At 44.6% G+C, this 21,270-nt stretch overlaps 2 protein-coding genes across 6 annotated transcripts; both read right to left on the reverse strand.

Moving 5' to 3' along the window:
• Positions 1-1,746: 1,746 nt before the first annotated feature.
• LOC100820983 lies at positions 1,747-6,726 on the reverse strand. 4 transcript variants are annotated; one of them, XM_003563549.4, is made up of 5 exons: positions 6,404-6,726; positions 6,168-6,225; positions 5,779-6,003; positions 5,438-5,653; positions 1,747-2,648 (listed from the first exon to the last, which is right to left on the reverse strand). In XM_003563549.4, exons 2-5 carry the CDS (start codon positions 6,168-6,170, stop codon positions 2,367-2,369), a joined length of 726 nt encoding a protein of 241 aa, XP_003563597.1. In that variant the 5' UTR covers positions 6,171-6,225; positions 6,404-6,726; the 3' UTR covers positions 1,747-2,366. The 4 variants fall into 4 exon arrangements, with proteins under 4 accessions (XP_003563597.1, XP_010227489.1, XP_010227488.1 ...); XM_010229187.3 differs by having other exon boundaries at positions 5,779-6,017; XM_010229186.3 differs by having other exon boundaries at positions 6,168-6,278.
• An 8,734-nt stretch (positions 6,727-15,460) lies between these two features.
• LOC100821285 (galactan beta-1,4-galactosyltransferase GALS1) lies at positions 15,461-19,687 on the reverse strand. Of its 2 annotated transcripts, XR_002962623.1 has the most exons (3): positions 18,260-19,687; positions 16,823-17,388; positions 15,461-15,854 (listed from the first exon to the last, which is right to left on the reverse strand). XR_002962623.1 is itself a non-coding variant. In XM_003563550.4 (2 exons), the coding sequence occupies exons 1-2, from the start codon at positions 19,438-19,440 to the stop codon at positions 17,043-17,045; spliced, it is 1,527 nt and encodes a 508-aa protein (XP_003563598.1). In that variant the 5' UTR covers positions 19,441-19,687; the 3' UTR covers positions 16,570-17,042. The 2 variants fall into 2 exon arrangements, 1 of the variants encoding a protein (XP_003563598.1); XM_003563550.4 differs by lacking the exon at positions 15,461-15,854 and having other exon boundaries at positions 16,570-17,388.
• Positions 19,688-21,270: the final 1,583 nt, after the last annotated feature.

Genomic DNA, 21,270 nt, shown 5'->3' on the forward strand with positions numbered 1-21,270 from the left:
CTGGCTCCGCCTGCTGCTCTTCGTCAAGCTACAACGCCGCCGAAAGTGCAGGCTCGGCGTCGTGGTGCTCAACTTCCTCCTCCCGGGGTCCATTTTTTATTATTTTGATCAGATGGAGACCAGCAAAAATTGGTCGAATTGTTGCGAATTGAAAGCATATGGTTCAGCATGTTGTTGCGAATTTGGTTGTTTCGGATTTGGTTCAGGAAAATATTGATTTCCATGTGTGTTGGATTGAGATATTTTTGGTATATCATTGAATTTTGTTGATATATCATTGAAATTATTGGTATGCCAATGAAAAATCAATGGTTTGTTGATGTATCATTGAAATTATTGATGTGGCATTGAAAAATCAATGGTATTGAATTTCATTGACATATATTATTTAGTTGATATGTTGCTGAATTTTCAATATCATTGATATTCCATTGAAAAAATTGTTATTCTTCCAATGAAATATTAATCAATGGTACTGAAAAATTAATTTCCATGTGTGTTGGGTTGAGATACTTTTGGTATATCATTGGATTTGTTTGATATATCATTGAAATTTATTGGTATGGCAATGAAAATCAATGGTTTGTTGATGTATCATTGAAATTATTGGTATGCCATTGAAAAATCAGTGGTACCGAATTACATTGACATATATTATTTAGTTGATATGTTGCTTAATTTTTGATATCATTGATATTCCATTGAAAAATATTGTTATTGTTTCAATGAAAATATTAATCAATGGTATTGAAAATAGTAATGATATTCAGTTAAATAACAACGATATTGAAATTCAATGGTATATCGATGATATGATATATGTCAGTCGAATTAGTAATGGAATTTTCGTAAAAATAGCAATGAAAATCAATGAAATAGTAATAATGTGCACAATTGATACACACTGATAACTGCGAGCACTGGGACAGCACACGTGGGTGGGGCAGACTGCTGGGACAACACACGTGGATGGGGCAGACTGCTTGAGAAATACGCAGACTGCTTAAGGAATACAAATTGACGGTCTATTAAAAACAGAGCAAATACATGGGGGTTGGGTGGGGGTTTTGTTACGTCGCAAGAAATGACTGGAGGGGTGGACACCGGTAGAAACCGGCACCGCTATAAAACACTTTTGCCAATGTAACTCTACTTAATCAATAAAGTTAACTTTGTTGGAGGAAAAAAAAATGCAAGCACACCACTACAGATTAACCTTGCTAACCTGATTGTTAAGTTCTTGCAGAATGCTTAGGGGGCATCAATATATAAATGAGGAATCTAACAAGTGGATTAAGAAACAAATCCCATATTGTGAAAGCCCCAACCTTTCTGTCAAGCCATTCTCACACATACAACAACAATGCCCTTCTTTGATTTTTTTTTTATTTACGAAACAACAGAACGTGTCATTATACTTAAATCATGGCTTCGTCCTCTTCTTGTTGCTTAGACTTTTGTGGGATTTGATAAAATACCATACATGCCGGTTCACTTGTCGTGACTTCTGTTTTTCGGAGGCTGTCCATCTGGCGAACAAAGGGGGTAATTTGTGCAGTTTCGCACGTTGGATCCCACCATTGGTAGGCTAGATGACAATGATGCGCACTATGGGGTAAGTGGCTATCAGAAGATCCAGAACTTGCAGTACATGACCAGGGGAAAGTGGTATCATTAATATTCCACTTGTGATCATGTCCACATACTAAGTTAAACCATGCAGCACGAACACTGAACATAGTTTAATTAGTTACATAACACGTGCTTGAGGCATAATTCCTTTTCTTTGTTTTTCTCCCAGTAACAACATACACTGTCTATACAAATTATGTTCCTGAAAGGCAAGGAGGCTGAAACTTGAAAGTTACACACCGCAACGCTAATAAACACATTGGGTGGGGGCAGCTAGACAGCCAAATTAAAGTGCTACAAACCGAGACAAATACATGATGATTATTACTTTTCACATATCAATCTCAACCTACCCAGACTAATTAAAACCCTGCCTATGTTTCTATTCTCTGTGTTTCTGACCGCTTTTCTTGGATCACCACCTTATTTTCTACATGAAGCACACGGCCACCACTCCATGGGCGCCGGCCATGGCCATGGCCTTGTATGCTATTTGACAACCTTTGTCAATATATTGATGCATGCATGTATACACATACTTGACCTACATTATTGTATATGCATGTATTTATGTATATGTATATACAAGTATATATACGTACCTGGCTAGCTAGCTAGGTAGTGACCTACTAACTGGATCACTTCACTACTCCGACCTGACTGACACAGTGCATTACTGCTAGTAGTGATAGGATTGTCACTTGACTGAAGAGGCTGAGAGCTTTCACTGGAGTCTAACCGTAGAACGGCGCACGGTGAGGGATGCCCTTCCTCCTGGACGGCCGGCACCGGTTCATCGGCGGTGTCGTCGGCGTGATCGACCCGGTGTTCGACCTGCTTCCTTCGTCGTCGGACCACCGGATCCCCCGGTCGAAGCGGCCGAGCTCGAACCCGGCCCTCCGGACCTTCCTGGGGCTGAAAGAGTCATCGGAGCCGTAGCCATCGCCGCCGGAGTCCTGGCCACGCTTCGGCCGGATGGCGAACGTCAGGGTCGGGTCCCACTGCATTCCCCCGAGCTGAAAAAATATGATCACATCAAACGCCAGGAACAAGAAGGCATCAGTGAAACTACTACAGCAAAGTAAAATCATGGTACTGATTAGTTAATTAATGTAGTCCAAGTATACACGGCAGAAGCTCTGAATTTTCCGTGGCCACAAGTGTAGCTTTCGAAGGAACCCGTGAAGTGAGCTGACGACGACGTGTGAAAAAACTTGATGGTATGGATGTAGATTATCCATCTGTCGTCCTTGCACTTACTGATCAACACCGGCCTGGAACATCTATCATCTCGTTGTCGCATTGATCGACACCGCTTATATAGTTTTTTTAATCAAAATTTATAGAGCTTGAAAAAGTAGTTACTCTACCTGCCTATAGTGATTCCCTTTAATTTTTGACCTAGACAAATTGTTGAAAATACTACTACTTATTAGTAGTTGTTAGCAATAGTACTAGACTGACTACTAGCTTCTTTTTTTCGTAAAGGGGTTCTCCCCAGACTGACTACTAGCTACACATGCCTTGCAATTAACCACACACATGGGGATCGATGGACGTTAACTAAAGTCATCCTCTCAATTTTCAGCTAACGGGACATGATACATAACTACTCTGACCTCTGAATCACATCAACTTAATCACTCTATGAAAGTTATGTTTGCAATGCAAGCAGTAACTTTACCATGACTTCACAAAAGAAGAAGAGAACTCCCTAGCTAGCTACTATAATAAGACGAATGCAGGGGACTAAAAAAATAGATGCTATCTCAAGTCAAAATTTGAAATCATGATTACCAATATCTTCAAAAATAGACATATTTTCTTGAAAAGTACTTCCTCAACAAAAATAAGGGACCAAAGTTGTGTCTCGGAGAGAACGTCGATCCAAAATGACAACTTCTTTAGTATCGCAAATAAAAGTGATCCAAAGGGGTGTCACTCTCTTCCCCTAGGTATGCTAAACTTCGAAATTAGGAGTACCTACATTTGCAAAATTACCATAGCTAAACACATCAAAAGATTCCAAACCAGACAAACACATGACAAGTGATTCGGTAGATAGAACATCACTTCTGAGAAGTCAACTTTATCTGGATAACGCATAGCTTCTCTTTTCTGAAGGGAAAGGGGCGGCCGGGCTGGTTTAACTGGATATATACATGACGCATACATGCATCTCTGAAAGAGCAAACAAAAGCAAGTCTATTATGGCTGAAAGATCCGGAGACGATGATGCCTCAACTCTACCTACTCCCGAAAGCAGCCTTCTCCTAAACTAATATATACATTGGCTTCAACTCCTAAGGGCAGTTCTCCTACACTAATGCTCATTCTGATTACAACAAGATGGATATAAATTAGCTTTAAAAAGATTGCTGACATCAGTTATATGTATATCCCGTGTTTCAGTTTCTATGTATGTTCTTCCTTTTGGCCTTGGGGCTATAACTTGTTGGTTGCTCTTTCTTTTGATCTTGGGGCTTAAAAAATGTGACTCGCTACATATAGGCAACAGAATGTACATGGTTAAAACCTGCCAAGCAGTTTCAGGTATGACCATATTTGCAGCAGCATATATCGATGGAAATGGATATGCAGGATGAAAGTTAGCTATAGAGCAAGAGAGATAGATAAAGGGGACCCATTTTTAGGTGCATTTAACGGCTGCGCACGTACCAACGCGCAAAAAGTTCAAAGGGGCAATAATTAGGATCTAGCGATGGAATGTCAGTACTGTACAATACAAGGTTAGGAGAAAAGAAAGACCTAATAATAACCTTACCATGAAAGCTTAAATGGGTCAGATACTGAATTTGATGACGTTCTCGTGCGTGTTGCTCACACAGTGCATGGCCGGCCGGACATATATGCTAGGAGTGGAGGGGGGGCTCTTACTTTAATTTCTCCGGCCAGCAAGCCTCCGCAAAATGGTTTTCAGTTTCGTTGCCGAAAAGAACAAAAAGGTCTCGAGGTTGTTGGATTGGCATGGTGCAAACGTGGTCCAAGATTATCCAGAAGCCACTCTACTACACTAGCTAGGACATGGATAGCTAGCTAGCTCCCTGTTTGCCTAGGACATCTTCACCATGTCCTCCCCAAGGCAAGATAGGCAAACCGATATCAATTTTTATGGCAGTGCATAATCGTCCCATGTCACTTTTTATGGCTGCATTCTTCTCACTTCTCAGCCAGGCCAAATGTGCTCGCACCGTCTTCTGGCACTAAGTATGGAGAGCTTCCTGCGATGCTTTCAGCCTAGTGCCGGCCAAATGGCGAATGCGGCTGGCCGTTGGTTTGTGGTCACTCACTCCAGGTAGAGAGAGAAAGAATGCAGGAGCAGGACCAGAGCAACCCCCTTCCCCATTCCCTGAAGAATGTTAGCTTAATAATTGCTGCTTTTGTGTGCGCTAATTCGTCCTCCACTGACACCCCCTTTCCGCAATAGGATACGCCTACTTTCCCCCCCTGGCGTGGCGTGGAGCCGTGGACACAACACTCACCAGCACCGCACATCAAAACATAGAAAAAAAAACACTTGCATTGCATTGCACATCTGAGGTGGCCGTTGACCCCACACAAACCAAGCCGCCTCACAAAGCGTTTCAGAGAGATAGCCAGAGAGCAATATTTTCGCAGAGAGAAACAAAAAGAGGGATTGTGGCTGGCAGCTAGCTATAGCTCTATAGCAATAGCTTGGAAGCAACGGCTGGCCGGCGGGGGAAGAAACAAGCTAGAGCTAGAGCTAGTCACGGAGAATAGATAGAGAGATGGGTTGAACAAGTCTTTGTGTGTAACGTAGTACCTTGCATCCGAGGGAGCAGAAGCGGAACGAGTCCGGGAGGCTGCGGCAGCAAATCTCGCAGGTGTTGGTGACCCCTTTGCCCGGCCTCGCCTGCGGCCTCCCGTTGAGGAACACGATCTTGGCGCTGTTGATCACGTACGTCTGCACGTGCGCGATGTCGATCAGCTTCCCCACCTCCGACACCCTGATCACGTTGTGGTACGACGAACGCCGTATCTGCAATAACAAACAAAATTAACCACACCATTTAATTTAATTACCCATGGATCAGCAATCGACCAATTTCAAGCTCTTTGAGCAAGAATTTCTATGTAGATTGAATTGATTGATGATGTAAATACCTGGACGACGTGGTGGTCGCGGTGGGCGGGGAGGCAGTAGGAGCAGAGCGCGCCGGCGGCGGCGGCGCAGCTGAGGCAGAAGAGGTTGCACTCGTTCTTGCTCAGGTCCGGGTGGGCGCGGCAGGGGACGAAGAAGCTCGTGCCCAGCAGCGGCTGCAGCCATGGCGGGCCCAGGTCCTCCTCCGACCGCACCATGGCTCCCTGGCTCTGCACGCTCACCATCACCTGCACAACCGCATCTCCAAAACACACGCAGAAAACCCAATTTCACCCCTCGTCTCCAAAACACAAAATGCAACTCCAACTCTAGCGAGCTAGCTACATGTATGTACAGATCAATTAATCTGTGCCAATTAATTAACAAGGGGGGATAAACAACGGAACCTTACCATGCTACTACACGACGCTCTTTGAACTTCTTCCAGGGTCAGTAGTCAGCAGCAACACCTTCAGATTGCAAAACGAAGAAGAGAGAATCAATCTTGCTGCTGATTAAGGGCCTACCCAAGTACCCAGGATGAATGCAGGAAGATAGACAGAGAGAGAAAAATTAAAGTACACACGATGTGATGGGGCAGGGCCCCGGATAACAACTGTATATATGTTTAACGAATCAGTCGCTTACCTGCTCGACGGGCAGAATTTGATTGAGGATCGGAAGAAGAGGCGGAGCTTTTGCAGCTACGAGTGGAGGCGAGAAGAAGAGGAGGAGGGGATTCGATTGTTCGGGTCGGGCCTTCTGGAAATCGAGAGCAAGAACAGGTATCGTGTGATCGTATATATCACAGGAAAGGAAAGGGAAGGAAAGAAAATGTATTTATATGGACAGATATATGTCGATGCTTTCTTTGTTTTCCTCTCTTTCTTGACAACGAGATAAGGAAAAAGGAAGAAAAACGCGAAATGGAACGGTGGAGCTAGGAGAGGCCGATGTAAGGCGGTTTGGTTTGCATCGATCAGAGACGTGTCCACGGTTCTTTCCTGCGATAGCTAAAGCTCCCGAAAAGAAATCGGCTTTTTCGGTGTGCCCGCCCATCCTTTGACGTAATTGCGCAATTCTCTCCACCCGTTTTTCTGTTTTCGTCCGTGAATGAAAAATTGTTCCCACTCAGATATTCATCGGCAAAATCGTACTAGTACAGTATATGCCTCTCGTTTCTGTGAATTAGCCCAATACTTCAATCCTAGCATAGAATGCGGTAATCTTCAGGCTAAATAAAAAAAATATTCCCACTTTTACCACCTAACTTTGAAAAAATAGTCATGGAAAATAGAAAATTGGTTAACCAAATAATAGAACACACACAAGTAGATTGTGCAAAATGGTTCCCCCGCAAAAAAAAAGATTGTGCAAAATGGTATTACCATAATTTAGGTAATGCTATTAAACTCAACCTGTGAACCGGCTCGATTACTTATCATAAGAATTTTCAAGGGTTTTCTTTATGGAGCATAACTAAATAGGCATGCCTTGTATATGTCAGTGAAAAAGTTTTACAAAAGACTAGGAGGGTTCAGTTTGTAATATAGGGTTTTGTGTGATGTGATAGCGAAAGAGAGCGAGAGATGGCATGGCGGGTATGGCAGAGAAAAAGAAGAGGGAAAGGGATTCCCACGCCGAGCAATATGGGTCGTCCGATGGGGACTCTGCTTTGTGGAAGATAGTCATCAAGGGTTGATAAGGACATTGGTGCTTATGACGAAGGTACCGATTTAATTTTCTTGCTACATTCTTGCTTTCTGTGTGTATTTGCCTGCCATTGGTCTGCATAATCCTCATAATTTATTAACAGAATAATACCAATCAGGCATCTTGAGCACCAAGTCATAGTCAAGTTGGATGCATGGTGCCTATGGCTATTTCTAGCGAGCACCCAGCAGTTGTACGTGCATAATAGTACTTGATATAGTGCCGCTGTCCTTGAAGAAAGAAACAGTGTTAGGGTATCTTCTTCTTATGTTTGACACGTAAACAGTAAGCTAGTTAATTGACATGGCCATGCCCTTTCAGAGGACGCAATTACTTTAGGTTCCACTGTTTCAAAATACTTTTTTTATGACAATGCACGGCCTCTAATGTGATATTTTGACCATCAGTCTCTCTGCAAATATATTGATTTACACAAAAATGATTATATAATATATAAAATATATTTCATGATAGAATCAGAAGTACTCTCTCTGTTTCTAAATGTAAGATATTATAGTTTTCTTCTAAGTCAATCTTCTTGAAGTTTGTAAAAAATCTGCCAACATCTGGTTCTTTGGCTAACAAATTATCCTACCATAACCTAACTTAGGTACCATTCTTAATATGAGAGGTTCCAAAGCAAGAAAAAGAATGCTTCTTTGCAGTCATGAGAGTGCACACGTCGAACCCAATGTACTTATTCGGAAGTAGGTTTGGCCACATTCCATCCTCGAAAAGAAGCTTAAACATCCATTTTGGCTAGGGGCGCCGATTTTTTTGTCATTTAGGTCTTGAATTCCCAAGCAGCCTTGATCCTTATGGTGATAGGACACTCCATTTACCATGTCTTTACTATTTTTGATGGCTACCACTCCACCGGAAAAATCTGGAGCAATAATAGTCCAATCTTTTATCCTCCTACTGCTTTTCGGTCAAAATAAAATAAATAGTCCAATCTTTTAAGTACCCCATGACATATCACAAAGGAAGACACCATGTTTTCTCAAGCTTTTCCTCTTCCCCTTTCCAATACACATTCTACATGCGCCTATAATTTACAGGCACGCCTACGCCGAGACAGTGAATGAGAAGTTTCCCTATCCTTCCACAACCAAACAAGTCGTAAAACAATTCAAAGTTATGTAAGTTTATCTCTAACCCAGATAACTTCTCGTAAACGCAAATAATAATTTTGAGGCTTCAAATGTTCTTCAAGTCATCATCCGCATGTGATGTATACCTTTATGCTCTCCCGAAAAGGCGCCATAAAAATGCTTTAGTTGCCTATGAAAGTGGACGAAGACCTTGTTGGCCCTCTAAGCCCAGAAGGATGTAGACAACAACAAGTTTTTCTCAATTGGGCCAAACAGGCCCTTGTAATAATTTGTAGCGTAGGCCGTGAGAAGAGCTGCCGTCAAGGCAATAATGAATATGTCTGAGTTTTTCCTCAACGAGGATGCACGACCGTTAGTGGCCATCACTATTGTCTGTCCCGATTCCAAATTTGGTAACCTTGACATGCATTATCTTCTCTTGATCACATGGATGACCACAACTCAAGGCCCCTTTCATCCTAACTAAAGCTATCACTAGGATCGCGAGCGGCATGAATCGGACAGTGTCGACCACTTTTACATTTCCGATGTAGACAACAACCTACATTTGACGAACGACCTTGCCTAATAGGTTCGCGAGGTAAATTTGTAGAATCCACAAAACCTAGTGCAAGTTCATTGATAAGGGAGATCGGTTGTCCTCTTCTTCGAGTCGGGCCAATTATCCATGCCGTTGCGCTTTGGTTTAGCCATCTTGGCAACGTCCTAGTGAAGTTCCCTACGCTATCCCTCGAGTTCATAGTCCGACGACCTGACCTCACTTTATTTTTTTGTTCCAGCAATAGCCGTTGCCTCCATGCCTTTCCAATGATTAAGATTCGGTTGCTTAATGTCATAGTTTTATGGAATTTACTCGTGATAAACTAGACCGGTGTCGGTGTGAAGTGGCCGGTTTTCCGTAAACGGATGGAAAATGAAAAAACAGCCATACTACATGATCCAAAGCATACTACCTCGAAAAAAGAAGGCTGCCCTGACCTCTGCATTTGGTTGGCGCATAAAACCTTTGCAATGTAAAAGAATTTTTTTTTGCGCACATAATGGAAAAAAAACATTATCCAAAGTAGCGCGTCATGCAAACCGGCTTAGTAACTTATGAACGACCGAAGAGAGACACATCAAAATTCATAGAAGTAATGGAAAACTTTTTTCTTTAAAAAACAAGATCATTACGATTGTTCTATATAGACCAATAATTAGCACAACCGCTTGTGAGAATAAGCAATCTGATAAAAAAAATACCTTGTCTTGAATTAGATATGGAAAGCGATCAACTGTATGTGCCAAGTCTCGCACAAGCTTTAGCTCTTGTGTGCATCCAGTGGGGGCACAAGAAGAAATATTTTTCACGGACACACACAGGGTGAGAATCTCGAGCTCTCCTCCACCTGTTCCATGGGAAACAAAGGGCAAAAGAATCTCCAGCCGTATCGACACATGTGGCCAAAACTGGAAAAAAAAGTTCTAGCGGCTTGTAAACCTGTCCCTTCCTTAACCATCTATCGATCCCGTGTGATGCTCCTTTTCCTCTCCCTTTTCTTTTCTCCTCTCTTCGGTTTTGTTTTTCGCTTTTGTTTCTTCCCCGCTTGCCTCCGAGAGGCTCTGACCTAACGTTATAGCTTGGACGTCACGAAGATAGACAGCGATCATCTTCGGTTTGTCTCGTTGCTGGCCAATATATATCTCGATAATCCTTCAGCGGCGTGCTATAACCGTATAGTTGGTCTGCAAGTCATTTATGTGTTTTTGCTGAGGACGAATATTAGGTACAGTACGTAGTCGTATACGGGCGCAATCGCGGGCGTATACGTATTAAATTGAGGTGCTTGCGTGGATCTGGACCGTGTATTGGGGGCGGTGTGGTGTGGCAGCTCTTGGCTCCTTGCGTACGTACGTTGCAGCCCGGCTCAAGTAGTCAAGTGGGGCTTCCTGCTGGGCTGCGCGCTCGGGCTCGGTGGCATTGCCGTGGCGCGTGTTAGTTATGCGGTGTGGTTATCGCGGCACACCGGTGTCGTGGTGTGTGATGTACGATACGCGATGTCTCTAGACTATGGTAGCGGCGTATCGATGGTGGTGGTGTGGTCTTAGCCCGATCGACGCTCTTTCGACCGTGCAAATTTGAGGCAATTGATATGGATAAGAGGAAATAGTACTACCATCTTTTCTAAATGTAATGTTCTATCTAGGTTGTTTTAAGTCAAACTTGTTAAAAAAGTTAAAGAAATTTATAGAAAAATCTAGTGTTAATTTATACAGAAGTGTACTACGAAAATATAGATCACATCGAATTTAAAAGTAGTAATTTAGAGTTATAGATATTGCTAAAAAAATTCAATAAATTTGATCGAATTTTATGAAATTTGACTTATGACAAATCTATAACATCTTATATTTAGGAATGGAGTGAGTAGTATTTATGGGGTTTGATAATTTGACGGAGCTCTGCCACGGGACTTTTTTGGCAGTCAAAGAGGGATTTTTTTTGTGTTCTGTGTCCTATTTTCATCCTCTTCACTTTTACTTTTCTTCGCTTTTGATTTTTCTCCACTTTTGGTTTTCTGAACATTTAATTTTAACTTTAAATTCTCAGAAGAAAATTTGGAATAAATTTCAATCTTGAAACTTCCCAAATTTTAGAACTATCAAAGAAGAAAAAGAAAAACACAAACCCATACATACATGCCTCTTGGCGACGAGCGACGGCGAGCCACGGGGCCTCTAGCGACGACGACCTCCCTAGCGACGGCTCGATTTGCGCCGACCCCCCGACGGCAAGGCCGGATGGCCATCTCGGCGGCGCCTCCATCTTTCTCGGTGGCGCCTCCATCTGCTACTGCCTCCTCGTGTCAAACCTATTGATGACAAGTGACGGGCCCTCTCGGTGGCGTGTCCATCTAAATGATACTTCATGGGGATAGGAGGGACGCCGGCGATGGTATGTGGAGAGGCGTACCATGACGGCAGGGGGACAGGAGCGGCACGGCGGTGCCTCTATCTACCTGGCCACGTGATGGCGTGTGGAGAGGAGGCCATGACGGCGTGTGGGGATATATAGGAGGGACGCCGACGACACGAGGAAGAGAGAGAGAGCCGTGATGGTTCGGCAACAGATTCGTGAGCAACCGAGAAGGACTAGAGGGAGAAGATAAGGCACGTGGGTGTCGGAGGCGTTCTTTGTGGGTCGGATTCGACGGAGAAGATAAGGCAGTTTATGAAAAAACACATTCTTTAGGATCTTCTCAGCCTCTATGCAAAAGATTATTCCTAGTTAAGATACTCCCTCCTAACCATACTACTTGTCGTTGATTTAGTATAACTTTGTACTTCCTCCGATCCATAATAAGTGTCTCAAGTCTAATACAACTTTGTAGTAAATTAGTACAAAATCTGACACACTTATTTTGGATCGGAGGAAGTACTAAATTACTTGTCGTTGATTTAGTACAACTTTATACTAAATTAGTGATGAGTAATATGGATTAGAGGGAGTTCTATTCTTCTCTATTAACCACATAAACACCTTGATTTTCAGGGAAAGTTTAAGCACATATACACCATTGAAAATGATCAATACAGTAAATTACTGTATCTTCCTTCTTGATAAGCATGCCAGCATTGTTTTGACTTTCCACGCAAGCATGACCCGACAAAAAAAGTATTAACACAAATCATGGTTTCGACTAGAACACTGAATCGTGCAATCGTCTATTATTCTCAAACCTGTCTAATGTGAACCCTGAGATCGACCACTTTCAATAGCTGATCTATATTAATTTTGGGTTTTTCAAGACGATTAGATGCTTCGTTGTGGACCAGTATTTCGTTATCATTGAAGAAAACCGTTTTAATGGTAGACATGTGTTTCGTTGTCAACGGATTTGTGTAACAGTACTATCTTCGCTAACCATCTATGCGATATATTGGTTTTCACACTATTTCCTGCAAATGTGTTGCTTAAAGAGATTCTTTCTCTTATTTAGTTTTTTGAGAAAAGATTATTTCTCTTGTTGGCCCCGTAAAACTGACATCACTAAGGAAAATGAATAGAACGCGGCAATGATATGAAGGCCCAACTCTCACAAAAATTAGGCCCATTATGTAAACCCAGTCTTGAGAAATTAGAAGCCCGATACTGAAAATGTTTTCTTCCAGGCAAGTGTACAAACAAGTCAAGTCATAAAACCAACTACTCCGTATATAATTCTTAGCTTATCTACCAGAGAAGTTTTCAGTTCTACCAAATTTTATGGTACTAACGCAAGGTACCATGCACCATCAAAAGGTCATGCAATTCTATAAAAAGATCACTTCAAAACACAATGTACGTGAGAGAATCAGAGAAATATAGAAAAGATAAAGTCTCTGCTGCAGTCTCACTCGTTTACCTCACTGACGGCTGTAGATATATGCGCTTAGTATATTACTCCATCATCAGATTAGTGCGTTGCTAGTTCTAGTGACGTTTCTTAATTTTACAAGTTACAACCCCTACTTTTACAATTACCCAAATTTACCTCTTTACTTTTCTTTATTTTCGGTTCTCACTAACGTTCTGCGTTCCGTGCTACACGTATATACACTCGCTGTCAATTCCGAAACAAGAAAAGAACCAAGGAAACGTATGATCTGTCCATGACGAACAGCAACCGGGTTTCCCGGTTGTTTCCCCTGGAGTTTGAGATCATCGCGTACAAGCTCGTCGCCGCGTTCCCCATGGACCCGTTCGCGTACAAGCTCTACATCAGGGCCCTGGCTGCTCTGTCGCGGCACGGGGAGTCGGGGAGGCCTTCGCCGTGGCAGAGGGCGTCAAGGATTGTTCCGCTTGCCCCAACGGGGCTGATTACCTCGTGAAAGTGTTTATGCCCAAGTATATCAGGAGGCTGCTCAAGAAGCGCGTGGTAGTCTAACATTTACTTTCAGTTAGTTTTATCGAGTCTCTTCTTATTAGTACTCACTCCTTTGCATAGTTCTTATCTCCAATTTGTCCAAAAATGAATGTAGTTATTTCTAAAAAGTGTCTAAATACACATGTAATATTCCGACAAGAATTAGGAAACGAAGAGAGTACTCCGTATTTTCTTTTGTAAGAGGGAGTGAATAATCCTATCCATGTGTTAGCCAACTGTTTTCGTTGAACCTGTCGTATGGCTCGACATCTTTCCCATTGATGTTGTTCGTCTTGTGGCCGTCGATTTTGGCCGAGCCTGCAAGTTAACGAAAATGTACTCTCAAAAAAGGAAGAAACGCGTGGTAGTATTATCTTTATTTTTATTACTGGCGGCGGCAAAGCGTGTGGTACTAAATTGCAAGGAATGATGTATTTTGCTGGGGATTTTTCCTTATTAAATTACAAGTTTGACATTAACTGTCCTTGCGTTGGAAAACTGTATGTGGAGGAAAAAACCACTCCATCCAACCGGAAATAAGTTACTTGGATTGGATTGTATAGATTAAATAAGTGATTTGGATTTAAGAAAAAGAACTGGGCTCGTTGGAGCTCTGGACCTAAAAGGGTTTTCGAGTCACATTCTCCTTTATAATAGTCTAAGAAAGGCAGTATCTCAGTAAAACCTGGCTGGTCGACTCCCGCTGAAAAACCGAGTGGGATGTTTTTGAAAGGTGATCTCGTCTCACGTGGCGTCGTGGCCACCATTTCTTCGCAACGGCAGGCTCCGGGCGTGCGGTACATTGGAGGGCCCCCGCTGACCACAGGGCGCCTGTGCGCACAGTCCTATCGTTTTCGCTCTTTGGCTTGAGGTCCCTTTACCATCGCTAGAACACACAAGGGAAACTGGGGGACCAGATCCAGCGTACTGAGGAATCATCTGCTAAAATGCTTCAATGCTTTTCCTAGTTTACACAGCCATCCAGCGGCTCCTCTAGGCCAGCCATCTAGTAACAAGAACACGTCAGCAACATTTTTCCTTACAATCATTACGATCGGATTCCACACTATCGGAGATAACGGAATAACACCAAGGAAATAAAAGATAAGGAAAAGGGGACTGACTACGGCTCGGTCGTTCTCAGCCCACCACCCAGCCAATAGGCAGAAACAAACAAAAATCGCGATCGATCAATCCTGTGCCGTGCATCCATGCATGCATGGCTAGTTAAACACGAGTTAGTAGCTAGCACTGGATACCTACAACGCTGGCGTGCATGTATGCCCGGTCGATCGGTACCTTCTTCCTATTAATTGATTTCAATTTTTTGTCTCAAGCAATAGCTGTCTGTTGTCTGGTAGCTAGATTGGTGAGTGCATGTCTAAGTTGCAATTACAAGAACATTAACTTGCAAAAATTAGCACACACTTGTCAACAAATTGCGCTTGCAAATTTAAACTAATTATTAAATTAAGTTGCAGTTGCAGAAAATCAGTACACAATTTTCGTTTTTAATTTATGAAAAGATACTAAGTTGCAACTCCAAAAAAAATTATGGCCTGACTTCAAAAGTTACGGTTGCAATTAAAAAATTATAGTTGCAACCCCATGCGGTGGGAAAATTAAGGGCGTGATTTAAAAAATTACAGTTTGCAACTGAAAAATTGCAGTTGCAACATGGTTTTTAGAATATAAAATAAACGTGAAAGTTACCTAGTATTGGTATTCTATGTTAGGGCAAAAATATAAAATTGTGGGTGAAACTTAGAGTGTGCAAGACTCAAATAAATGAATAATAAAGAGAAACACATATTGTGTGCAATACTAATTTAGCATGCAACTAATTACCCTAACCACTCACTCTTAACACTAGAGTAAAAAAACATAAAATAGAAGGCATAATGAAAACAAAGGAAAGTGAAGAGAAACAAAAAAGAAAACAAAAAACAGAAATATATAATGTAGCGCAGAGGACTTGAACTTGCGACCCATTCAAAATGGCAGATAATGTTAAACCACCAATCCAACTAGGTTTTGCTATGCATGGTGAGTTGTCATCCTATTTATCTCGGATCAATTTTTCTGTCGACTGAGAAATCAACGACTGCTCCCTAGCAATTCCGAAAAGATAAGTACTACAATTGTTTCTGTTAAGAAAAAAGGAAATAAAGGAAACGCCCAATTTGGTCGAAACGGCAATGCAGTTTACTGTTCCCTTATTGCAATTTCAGACTGCAAAGGTTGACGTTTGGGTTGCACTAAGCATTAGTAATGCTTTCTGGATCCAGAATTGCAGAGTTACAGCAAGTGTGTCATCGGCCTGCATTCTTGAAAAAAAACCGGCTTGGCCCGTCTTCTTGGCTGTATTGGGCTGTTCTGCAGAATCTGCACGATAACAGGTGCGCCAATTAATGTAGAGATTGTCATATTCAGAGCGTACTTATGCTCTTCTCAGCTCCTCACAAGTTGCTGTAAACTGCAGTCAGCGTACTCTAAAATTTTCAATCCAGAGAAAGAGGGAGATCTAATCATTTATTTCCAACTGGATGGATGGCAAGCCTAGGACTGAAGGCACATACACAGATACTAACAAGAAGACGCATCAGAGAAAGATCTATGAATAAACTGACACTAATCAGGAACTGGCCCTTCAAACCTGATGTGAAAATACAACGAAATGGCATAGTGCGCGTTATTCACATCTCGATGGATCGGGAACAGAAATTCGGCCCACCAAACAATGAGCGAAACATCACATCAAACGCCATGACAAAGGAAGCAGCTGCTGGAGTCTGGACATGCTATATGCCAAGCCACCTTCCCCAATCATACAACCATGCCCATCTCCAGGTTCCCATACCTTCTGTTTTCTTTGCCTTTTTAGCTACTTCCTCGTGTCCATATTACTTGTTGAAATATTACATGTATTTTGATGTTTTTTAAACATAGATACATTCATATTTTGACAAATTTGAGACAAGTAATATGGGTCGGAGGGAGTAGAACATTTATAACATTGCTCAATAGCTTTATGAGTTTAGGTCAACAGAAATTTCGCATAATGATTTGGTTATTCACCCCAACAAATTATTCATGTATCTGAGTTTCATCCAACAGGCAAGAAAATATATTGGTCCAACAAAGTCTAAAAACAGTGTCGTTCATTCTTTGTTGCGGCACAGCAGAGAGAGGAAGTTGCGACTATCTATTCTAGAAATACATCATAACTCATAAGCCAGGTTCATCATAAACAAACCTATTTTCGCCTTGGAGCTTTAAGTAAAGTGAATGGAATGGCAATAAAACAATGAAAATTTACATGGATGAGGGTCATCTCTATACAAAATTCTCACCTTTGCAGATTAGAATCTGAATTGTAGTGGCACACAATCTGCCAATCCTTTGGAGCTACAGCTTCGCTTTCTTCGCATCTCTTTGGGCTCAGAGAGCTCCAGATCATAACTTACCCGTTAGGCTGATCAAATCAGGGATGCCCTTGTCAAGCTTCATGAATGGCCAATGGCTATAATATATACACCATTTTGTTCTCTGGTGGTCATGCCAATGCCACATTCACACTCGCACATTACCAATGGTATTCCTCTCGAATTCCCGTACAGCGTTGGCCACGCGCTTCATACTGTCGTCGTAGTACCAGGGCGTCTTCTCAGACCATGTAACGCCACCTTTAGGCGGTACAGGCACAAATTCACGGCATACCTCGCCGAGCACATTGATGGTATTGTGGTAGTGATAGTATCGGATGAGGTGCTCCGTCTTGTGAGTGGTGTTGCCAATAACGTTCTCCGACATATGTACACCCGTGGCGTAGGCATTCTTGGCCTGGATCGCATACTTCCTGTCACGCCTTACCCCAGTGATCGAATTTCGGAAAACCAGCTTCTCGAACCCCCATTGGCTGCAAACAAATGTTCAGTAAGAGTTAATGTTCAGATATAACATTGACAAATGTTAAGGCGGCGTATCCAGTGAAAACCACTCTTACGGTGCAAACTGTGCAAACTCCATCGAAAAAAGTTCAAAAAATTCTCAAAAAAATTAAACATGTTAGAGAAGTTATATTTCATACGTGTAAAATTTCAAGTCCAAACTAAATTGCGGTTAGTAGCAGCGAAAAGCAATTCAGCATGAATAGTGTTTTCTTCATTGTTTGGCACTATTCATTTGTATATTTCTCTTTTTCGAGAAAACGCAAAAGCTTTGCGTCTCGATTTCTATTTTTAATTCCTTCCAAATGCATTTGGTTTTTGACTTAAAATTTTGCACATTTGAATGAGATGTGATGCTCTACAAGATGGACATAGCACCTTCAAAATCCTACAAAAGTACCATATGTTGGAGATCTGATGCTCTAAAAACGGCCAAATAGACATAAGACTTCAAGGACATAGCAGGATTCAGCCCATTGCCTTACCAGAAGTAACCTACTACATAGATTACTAAACTGGACATCTGAAATTTGCAACTACTACTTAAATGTTTTTTGGGTGGACCAAAATACAAAGGATCCAAGCCGCATTGCAAATGTTTGCTCTAATTCCTTAGAATGCTTGTAATTGCAAGAACACAACTTCTTCAGAAGCAAATATAAACCCAAATTGGCACACTTTTAGTCAATACAAAATGTCAAGAGAAGTTACATTGCGCTTCCCACTTACTAATTCAGTAATCGCAGTTCGGAAGGTCACAGTAACATGTAAAATTCAAATTCGTCAAACAAGTAATGAATCTAACAAATCATCACATTTGGGGCAAGAAACGTCACCTACTTGGAGTAGTCAGCTTTAGGATCGCCGGGATCCCGTGCGCACAACCTGCTCGACATGGGGTTCTGCTCGATGGTGAACTGCGTGTAGGGCTCGAGCTCGGCCATGACGCTCTCGAGCGTGCGGCCGCCGGGGATGAAGATGTACTCGTCGACGTCGAAGAAGAAGGTCCATTTCGCCGCGTGCCGGTACCGGTGCAGGCAGTCGTTGACGACGAGGAACTGGTTGTGGTACCACCCGTCGTACTCCGCCTGCGCGCGCACGTCCTGCAGCGTGGCGCGTCCGGCGCGCACCCACGGCTCCAGCGCGGCCCTCACGGCGGGGCTCGTCACCCCGCCGGCGTCGTGGAAGACGAAGTGCGAGCGCGGGCCGAAGAAGCGCGCGTGGTACGCCATCCACTCCCGCACCCGCGCCGCGCTGAGCTCGCCGAACAGGGACGAGCCGCAGTAGAGGTAGTCGTACCTGTGCTGCGCGAACGCGGCGGAGTCGTACGCCCCGGGGGCCTCCTCCAGGGCCACGATGCGCTCGTACCGCGCCGGGGAAGGGCCATAGTAGGCGTTGAGCAGGAGCTTGCCGCCCGCGTTGTCGGCGTTGGGGGCGAAGGAGGAGAAGGTGCAGTTCACCACCACGACGGTGTAGACCCGGCCGTAGCCCCAGTCCGGGAGCATGTGGTACGCCTTGCCCGCGCGCGTCGGCTGGGAGGCGTTGTTGGGCACCCACTCGCAGCGGAACCAGGGCTTGCCGTATACATGGGTGGGCTTGGAGGCCAGCCCAACAACGGCGAAGGTGTACGGCCCGCCGCGGTAGGCCCCCATCTGCACGAACAGCGCCGCGGCGCTCCCCACCGCGCGGAACTCCCGCCTGTTGGGGTCCGGCGCGGCACGCCGCTCATCCTGCTTCGGCAGTGGCGACGAGGAGGAAGATGCATTCGATTTGGAGGCCTTGCCGTCGATGGCGAGCAGGCGAGGCGGCGAGGAAGAGGCCGGCGGGTCGGGGCAGGCGGGGAAGGGGGAGGAGGCGAGGATGGAGTGGTACTGGTAGTAGGGCCGGAGCTGCCAGGCGGCGGTGAGGAGCGTGACCACGGTGAGCGCGGCGAGGAAGGGCTTGAGGTCGAAGCAGAGGAGCGCGGGGGGCGGACTAGCAGCCGCAATGCCGCCGCCGCCGCCGGTGGATTCCTTCCGCATTCTTGCCTTCCTCCGGCCGGCGGCTGGAGAGAGCAGCTAGCGAGCACCGAGTGGGATTGGGGAGGGGGAGTGCGTGAACAGCAAAGAGGATTACGCGGCGCTCCCCAGCTGCGGCCTTTCCATTGGTGATGGTGAGTTTAATTGGCTTCGCTTTTGCTTTCGGCAGGAGTACTAACCGGAAAGTGTTTTGGGGCCGAATTGATGGCTGCCATCCTATCCCGTATCCAGGACACACGCCGATCTATCGGGTCTCGGCGTCGGCGCACGCTGTTTTTCTCGGGCCCGTGGCTCTCTCCCTCCTTGTTTTGGAATGTTTCTCGATGGTCACTTTTACTAATCGAAGCCACTCGCATCCCCGTGAAAACAACTGAAGCGCAGCCATCTTCGAGTCCAAGTCGAGTGTGTTTGAGCTTGTGGGAGTAGTTCGTTGTAAAAATTGGAACCTCGACCGTGATCGTTAGTCCCATTCACGGTTAAGCATCGTCCACGGAAGAAATCGAGCAGTGCAAGTACGACGACACTGGGTAATTAGGATGCTAATTAGCGGATGCCGCGCATCAAACATCCCAGATCCCGCCTTAATGTGGCTTACCAGACAACGCCACACCTTCTTGTGCTCGCCGAACTGTACTAAATTAGCCCACCTTTCGGCGGCACGACTACCGAATTAACGACGACACGATGGACATCGCTGTACCGCACGGCCCTACCCCCGCACATCCAACGGTCATTTCCTCGCGAGGAGCCTGGCACATTGCGTTGGCTGGACATTGCGTGTTGCGTTGCGTGTCATAAACAGAAACTGAGGGTATGGGCAGTAGGGTAGCGGAACGGGGACACGGACACCGCGTCCAAGATGCGGTGCGGGCGGGGATCGACTCGAGCACCGACCGGGGGAGCGTGGTGGAGATCGAGAAGGTGTCAGCGAAAGAGGCGGCGGAACGGAGGACACGCGTGCTGCTGAGTGCTGACTAGCCCGTGACCCCGGGTTACGTGGCTGGCTCTCGCGGCGTCTCGGGTGGCCCGCGCCATGAACAGAAAGCGCAGCGAGCGAACGAAGGAGGCTTCGCTTTCAAGTTTGAACCCCCTGCCCCGTTTTATTTCCTTTCCGCGGACGTCATCTCAGACCCATCTGCCGATTTCACACGTACTGGGGACGCGATTTCTCCTGAATCCTGACCCAATTCGGCGCCGGTGTTCATCGGGTCTAAAAATCGCTAGTCGCCTGCATGAGCATGGCAATGCCTTTCTATCGTCTCGGCGCTGCCACCGGATAAAAGGACGTGATTGTACGCGAGCTGGACGTGATATTGGTCAAGGTACGCGAGCTGGGCTTGATTGGTCCGTGCAAGAGATGCCAATTTCAACGCGCGTCTTCGATCAACGATGCTCATCAGCAGCGCAATAGTAGCGCCAGAGTATTTGAGCCCATAAAACGGTGCATGTGCTGCGCGCGGGTTGACATATCTTCCGAGAGTACGTAGTAGGAACTGAAAGAGACCGCACTTTGCAGCGTAACGTAGAGCCGCCGGACGCCGCACGAAAAACGTGTACAGCTCAAATCCTCCACAAAAAGCTAGCTAGGTGGATCATGGACGCCGGGATCACAAGCACCTAAAAGGTTGGCAATCTGCCCCCTTCTCTGTTGCTGCAATGGCCACTGGTATCAACAGCTAGCGTAGGTATACGCACTTCAGTTAGCTATTCGTCCTATAATGCTAATAATGGTGGCAGGTTGCTTTATCCATTTAATGAAAAGGTTAAAGAGTGGCTTCGTTTGAACATACTAAGACTCACTTTCGCATTGCTCAAACTGAACCTGAACGGTGC

This window comes from Brachypodium distachyon, chromosome 1, assembly GCF_000005505.3.
Source record: "Brachypodium distachyon strain Bd21 chromosome 1, Brachypodium_distachyon_v3.0, whole genome shotgun sequence".
Taxonomy (NCBI): Eukaryota; Viridiplantae; Streptophyta; class Magnoliopsida; order Poales; family Poaceae; genus Brachypodium; species Brachypodium distachyon.

What these genes read in the sequence shown, in the direction of transcription:
- LOC100820983 (XM_003563549.4), bottom strand. An exon ending in GCGACCACCACGTCGTCCAG is followed by an intron (nt 5,654 to 5,778) that starts GTATTTACATCA and finishes TTGTTATTGCAG; the next exon opens with ATACGGCGTTCGTCGTACCA. An exon ending in TCTGCTCCCTCGGATGCAAG is followed by an intron (nt 2,649 to 5,437) that starts GTACTACGTTAC and finishes ATATTTTTTCAG; the next exon opens with CTCGGGGGAATGCAGTGGGA.
- LOC100821285 (XM_003563550.4), bottom strand. Translation starts at nt 19,440, where the DNA reads ATGCGGAAGGAATCCACCGGCGGCGGCGGCGGCATTGCGGCTGCTAGT. An exon ending in CCTAAAGCTGACTACTCCAA is followed by an intron (nt 17,389 to 18,259) that starts GTAGGTGACGTT and finishes ATTTGTTTGCAG; the next exon opens with CCAATGGGGGTTCGAGAAGC.